The following is a 6,444-nucleotide window of genomic DNA, read 5'->3' as shown; positions in this document are numbered from 1 at the left end:
TGGTATGTTTTACGTGTGGGGGTGATATGTCTTTTTGTGTTTACAAAGCGGGTAAGGGAAACTCCCAACTGGCGGAGATTGCCGGGAAATCTCGCCAGGGAACAGACTACTCGGAGACCAACCCAGCTTCAGAATTTTGGAAAGGGCGGACGACAATGCGTGCAGAGTCAAGTTATGTGTAGGGAAAGCCGAGTCTACATCAAAGGAAGCTGGAGTACGAAGCAGCTAGACAAAGAATTTTTTGCGAAGAGTTTCTCGCTAAGAAAAGAAATAGAAATTTTAAAAAGATAATGAAGATGCGATCAAAGAAAAAAAATATGAGAAGACTTATTAATAAAATAGTAGCGACAATTGTCACCATGAAAGGCAACAACCGTTTCTTTGCGCAGACAAAGATCGGGGATAGAGATGTCATAGCCTTGCTGGATTCAGGTGCTGGCGCGAGTTGTCTAGGTAAAAATTATGAGAAGCTGATAGAAGGCAGGGAGGATAGCATCATCCCACTGGCCAATCAAAAGATACGCACAGCGAATGGTGGCGAAACGCCAGTGGTTGGTGCTATCACTCTGTATGTCTTCTGGGATGGAATATATAAGGACCTAGAGTTTCTCATCGTGTCAGGCCTCCAGCAAGAGGTGTATTTAGGGGTAGACTTTTGGCAGGCTTTCGATCTGAAGGTTGTTAGTCGTGGGGTTCTATCGCATCCAACTCACACTGGCGTTGCAGAACTTGTACCCGCCGAGGGCGACGATAACAGACTAGACAGACTAGGGACATGGGACATTAACGTACAAAGTCAGGCTAAGGGGGCGTTGCTAAAGTTCCGGAGTCAGTGCAACGCCCAAGGCTGCGTCAAGGTTTTACGCAGAAGGGGAGGGATGACTCCACCTGACACGGACAGACCTTTTCTTCCAGCTTTCCTTTTCTCTACATAGATTTCAGGCATGAACCTCTCTCTTGTTTGTATACCTGTAGGTAAGGCGGGTGAGCAAAAACTCACCCCACCCGACGAGCTAGCAGGGGCTTGCCAGCATGCCAAGTGCCACCTCCGCCTTACCCCAACAGTCAGTTATGCAACACCTACGGAAATCAATGAAATCGATTAAAGGTGCCATACCATAAAGCTAACGCCATAACCATACCATAGCCAACCAATTGGTTTTTGGTTTCTCGCCATATCCATAACCTACAAATATTTGATTTAATTTAAAATGTTTATTAAATTTTCACGATTTTTAGGTTAAGGCACCATTAATCGATCACATTGGAGATGGTTATGAATATGGGTATGGTTACGACTATGGCGTTTCGGTTAAGGAGGTTTAATTGGCCCTTAACATGGGAATTAGAAAACATAATTTCCCAAAGCACTCTGTATTCCATAATCTATGTTCATTCCTCTTAGCATGGCGCTATGCCTCTTAGTTTATCAATGAAAATTTCTCGATCTCTGTGGTAATATGCAACAAAAAAATTGTATTTGGATTGCCGACTCCGAATTAAACCTAAATAAACATCAAATTATGTGAGAAATGTTTATACACTTTTTGTTGATCAAAGGCTTTATAGATATTTTTATGTGATCTTTGTTTCAGCTCCTGCTTTTAATAATTAAATACCGCAGACTAGAGTATAAGAGTGCTCACAATATATCAATGGCCTTAGCAATCGTTTCCCACGTCTCCTGCGGGTCCATAAAGAGATTTAAGCTTTTGCATCGTGTAAGATTATTGTATACATTGAATGATGCTTGCAATCATTTTAGAGATTTCAAATTCAATGAAAATACCTCACATTGCTGTCGTACACATAATCCACTAAGTAGACATATTTTGCAAATAGTTCCTCAGCATGGGCATCTGCTCCGTAAAGAAAACATTTCGAATTCCAAGAACGTTAGTCAACCTCGATTAGAAGATCTTGACCGAGTTTTTAGAGTGCTTCAAGAAACTTTGCCCAAATTATTTGTGGAACCACTTGACTATTCGATATACAGTCCGGATTTGGTATTTGAAAACAATATAACCGGTAAACAGACAATTGGATTATATCACTATGTGAAACAAATTGCTCTTCTCCGCACAGTAGGACATTTAAAATATGCTTACGTTAAGTTAGAGGTGCTCAAAATCACAAAACATACTGAAGATTTTACAGTGAGAATTCGATGGAGGGTGCGTGGTATATCTGGCCTTAAAGTTATGCTAACATTCTGGAAATACAAGCTTTGGGCCATTAAAGAAATGTTTGAAGACCAAGAATCGTGGTATGATGGATTTTCTGTGTGTTATTTGGGTGCTGATGGACTTATACATAAACACGTGGTGGATAAAGTAATGCCGGATCAGAGCAACCAACCCGTAGAACCAGAGTCAGGAAACGCTTTGCCTACTGGTTCCGTAGCTGTTACATCATCGAAACTGTGAACAAAGTAGTAAATAGCAAATATTTATTTAAACTGTTATTAAAGTAGGAAATAAAATAAACTAATTTTTGTTAACTATGTCTATGCATGTGCATACATACGTTCCTATAATTGTTTTATGTAAAAATATAAAAAAATCCAACTTCAAGACTTTTCGGTAGTACAAAGATGCTCAAAGTCGACAAAATGCGTCCTTCGTGCAGAGAGCTGTTTGGGGCAACCCCTGAGAACATATTAAACTGGGTTATCGATTCTGGGCCCGTTTTACCAAAGAGGATAGATTATAATAATAACCGTCTAGTTACATTGTTTTGCAGTATTTATGGTAATTCTATAAGACAGCATAACTCTTAATACACGTCCAAATATCGGTGAGGTGTCAAAATGCGCATTTTGGTCCCAAGATGGCGAATCAGAAAACGGAAAACAAACATTTTGAGTCCGAAGGCGGAAAACAAGATGGATATATTTGCAGGTAGGTGAAGTTGACAATTTGCATGTGGTTGTTGTAATGTTGTTTTGCACTGAAAAACATTTCGTATACAAAGGAGTTTTGCACGGATTTAATTTTGATCCCACCTCGTTGGTGGACCGGCCAGGGTAATCTCTTATAAGCACGGCCGAAGGCCGCCAACGCACAATGGTGTTTTGTGCAAATATACTATGGATCCCACCACCGGTTTCGGAAGAACACGGATCATTTTTGAATTTTCATTAATAAATGTTTTAATTTTCCGCCTTCGGATTATTGTTGTCGAGGTCAATAGGCGTCACCTTGATACCGCTCCCGATATTTTTGGACGAGCATTAGCAGTCGACCCATGTCTTAGTCTTTTACCATATCTCTTCACAGACGCAAAATTTTTAAACTTTGTTTCGTATTTATTTTTATGTGACACCAATGCGTTCCTCTTTCTCCCTCCGTTATTTTTGGTCGTGTATTCAGCCGGAGCTAAAGTTGACATATTCATAACGCCATAAGCTGGAGTCATTGGTGCCGTATGTCGTATCGCTGTATCCGTATCCCTAACGTAATCAGCTGTTTTTCGTTACGACGGTAACCAAAACCCAATTGGTTGGCTACGATACGGTTACTTTAGCGGCACCAATAATCGATTGCATTGATTCTCATAAGGTTGCTCGAATCAGCTGTTAAAAGGTTACCGATAAAGCACCAATGTCTCCAGCTTATAGCTGGATTCGACCAACCTTATGAGAATCAATGCAATCGATTATTGGTGCCGCTAAGGTCGCAACCGTATCGTAGCCATCCAATTGGGTTTTGGTTTACCGTCGTAACGATAAACAGCTGATTACGTTAGGGATGCGGATACAGCGATACGACATACGGCACCAATGACTCCGGCTATAGTCATAACCATATTTTTACTTATCCATATCAAATTGGCATCAGTTATTGGTGCCTTAACCTAAAAATCGTGAAAATTTCATAAAAATGAAGAAAACGGAACAAATTCAAACATATACCACAAAAAATAAGTCTCTTAAGTCAAAACGTATCCAAAACAATAAAAAAAATCTACAAAAAGTTAATAAATTCTCCAACTCAGATATTTTTAGGTTATGGATATGACGAAAAATCAATTGGTTGGCTATGATATGGTGTGGCACCATTGACCAATTACATAGATTTTCATAAGGTTGGTTGGATTAGCTGTTTTATATTGTTATGGTTATGTCACCATTAACTGGCCCTTTAAGAGTATCAACCAAACATGGTTGGTCCGTGGCATACAAACAAATAAAAATTCCGTCATAGTCAAAATAAAATAGGTTGTAAATTTAGTTGCAGCTTCTTGACATAGCCATAGAAAACTAAATATAATAGCTATGATTATGCGCCATGGAATTTTACTTATTTATTTGGTTTTTGTAAGAAGATGGACTTATTTCCACAAATCACGCACAGAAAATTGCGCATTCACGAGTTCAAAATTGTTTCGTTCTTGTTTACTATATAGTTTGGCAGCTTAAGTAGAGGTTATGTTGCGAATAGAGTGGAAGGCAGTGGACTAGGCAGTCGAATGTCATATAATGAAGAAATGGTTAAAAAAAAGTTAAAAAAAAAATGATAAAAGCTTTAATATAAATAAAACTATTGTTTTAATAACAACAAAAACGCCATATATATTCTGTATACATAAATTTGTAAGGATTATCTCACTTTAAAATTTGAAGTAAATAATCTAAAGTTTTTTTTTTGAAACTGAGTCGAGAACTGTGCGTGTGAATGTGCGAATTTTCACCGATCAGCTGTAAGTTGCGCTACTTGGTAAAATTTACAATGATGTCGGGCCTTTATTCAAAGGGCTTTTATTGCGTCATGTGTCGTGACCAAATTGTATATCTGATTGACTTCACAGGTGAGAACTAAACATTTTGACAAATCACCTACCCAGATTACGGATTCACGAGTTCAGTTTCTTCGTTCTGCACATCAACGTCACAGTTGACCCCTGAGCGAATGAAAAGAGCGATAAAAAAGAGAGCTGAGGAAAAAGGGTCAATTAATACGTCATAAAAAAAACAGCTGATCCCATGTTTACATGCGCATTGCGCAATCTTCATCTAGATTTGTGAAACATTTGAGTATTGCTTATTTTGACGATCCGATAGATTTTTCATGTACCAAGGGTATGTTAAGTGCGTAATTTTTTAGATCAACCGATATATCGATTAAAAGATTGACGTGGTAGATGGCAAGATTTGAATGGTGAGAAATACGGTCTTTAATAATAGTTTTTAGGAGCCGTGGCTGAGTGTATTGTATTGTGCATATACGAAAAATGGTAGCTCGAATATAAACGAAACTTATTTATAATCAGGAAAATGTGTAGTAAAACAGAAAACTCCGAAACTGTCGGTAAATATTATAAATATAGACCATATACTAATATGGTGCTAAGTGTTAATTATTGAATTGGCTTGTGGAAAGTGTTTGCATTTGTCTCTCAAATATTGACTTAATATTCCTATTTAGCATTGCTTTTGTTTTTGTTGCATTGATATTAAGAATTGCAAACTTTGCAGTTAAAATATAAATTAATTCTCAGTTCATTAATGCTTAAATACGTATTTTGCATAAATGTATATATGTGGTGCCTTATATGTGTATATTATACATATATAAAGATATACATCTGCATAGTTAAACAGTGCTTGTTTTTATGAACAAATGCGTATTTGTTTGCAACGCCTAAATATTTACTGAACTATGCATAAGTACAATTAGAGTCTGACGTGAGGTCATAATTTGGAATTAGCTTAAACATTCCAAAGTAAAACTTTGTACGAACCTACGAAATATTGCTTCCTTTATCTACAAATATTTCATAAGCTGGAGGTTAAACGACCCCATGCCGATCAACGGCACCAAATTATAGGCGATGTCCTAAGTGCATTACGTAGCAATCATACTTAAAAACATATCTACACACATATATCGACGACGCAAAACCATATGACAAACATTTATGTATGAATAACTCTTTAAACAACCCATTTTAATTGTTAATTCCACTGTTTAAATTTCAGGTAACGTTTTACAAGACGGTGCACCACCTAATTTGTATCAAAAATTATAAAAGGTGGTATCAAAAGATGCGTAAATTTAAATTTTTATTTCTGTCAAAAGTTATAAGCAAAAAATCGGTTAAAATTTTCTTGTGGTTGTTGTTTTTTTGCCAGATTTGTTGTACACACACACACACTAATGCAGAAAGGTGCTCTGCGCGCATTTAGTTTTGATCCCCAAATCGGTGTCGGACCCACCCAGGGTAATTTTTAAAAATAGTTGGTCTCATTTTGTTAATGTCACTTGTGGTGTTCCGAAAGGTAGTCACCTTGGTTCAGTGTTATTCCTACTTTTCATTAACGACCTACCAAGTGTTTTGAAGCACTGCAAGCCGTTGATGTATACGGATGACGTCAAACTTATTATGCCTATGAGCTCATCAGATTGTAGAGCACTTCTTCAGTTAGATCTTAATAACGTAGTA

General features: G+C 37.5%; 2 protein-coding genes across 5 annotated transcripts in view; both read left to right on the top strand.

Moving 5' to 3' along the window:
- The first annotated feature begins 1,407 nt into the window (after positions 1–1,407).
- On the top strand, positions 1,408–2,573 carry LOC137246227 (uncharacterized protein C6orf136 homolog). Its single transcript, XM_067777325.1, has 2 exons — positions 1,408–1,525; positions 1,596–2,573. The coding sequence occupies exon 2, from the start codon at positions 1,656–1,658 to the stop codon at positions 2,424–2,426; it is 771 nt and encodes a 256-aa protein (XP_067633426.1). The 5' UTR covers positions 1,408–1,525; positions 1,596–1,655; the 3' UTR covers positions 2,427–2,573.
- A 2,600-nt stretch (positions 2,574–5,173) lies between these two features.
- Positions 5,174–6,444, top strand: part of gek (serine/threonine-protein kinase gek) — a 104,272-nt gene continuing 103,001 nt past the window's right edge. For 2 of the 4 annotated variants that reach the window (XM_067770793.1, XM_067770790.1), the window contains exon 1: positions 5,174–5,309. In XM_067770793.1, coding sequence (XP_067626894.1) covers positions 5,276–5,309 — 34 coding nt within the window. In that variant the 5' untranslated portion in view covers positions 5,174–5,275. The remainder of the gene's footprint in view (positions 5,310–6,444) is intronic. The other 2 variants (XM_067770791.1, XM_067770792.1) reach the window with 2 other exon arrangements.

The sequence above is a fragment of the Eurosta solidaginis genome, chromosome 3 (genome assembly GCF_040869045.1).
Source record: "Eurosta solidaginis isolate ZX-2024a chromosome 3, ASM4086904v1, whole genome shotgun sequence".
NCBI classification, from domain to species: Eukaryota; Metazoa; Arthropoda; class Insecta; order Diptera; family Tephritidae; genus Eurosta; species Eurosta solidaginis.
Note: the sequence above shows the minus strand (reverse complement) of the source record. Positions and strands in the feature narration are given on the sequence as shown.

Excerpts from the sequence above, each read along its gene's own strand:
- LOC137246227 (XM_067777325.1), top strand. The coding sequence starts at position 1,656 with ATGGCCTTAGCAATCGTTTCCCACGTCTCCTGCGGGTCCATAAAGAGA.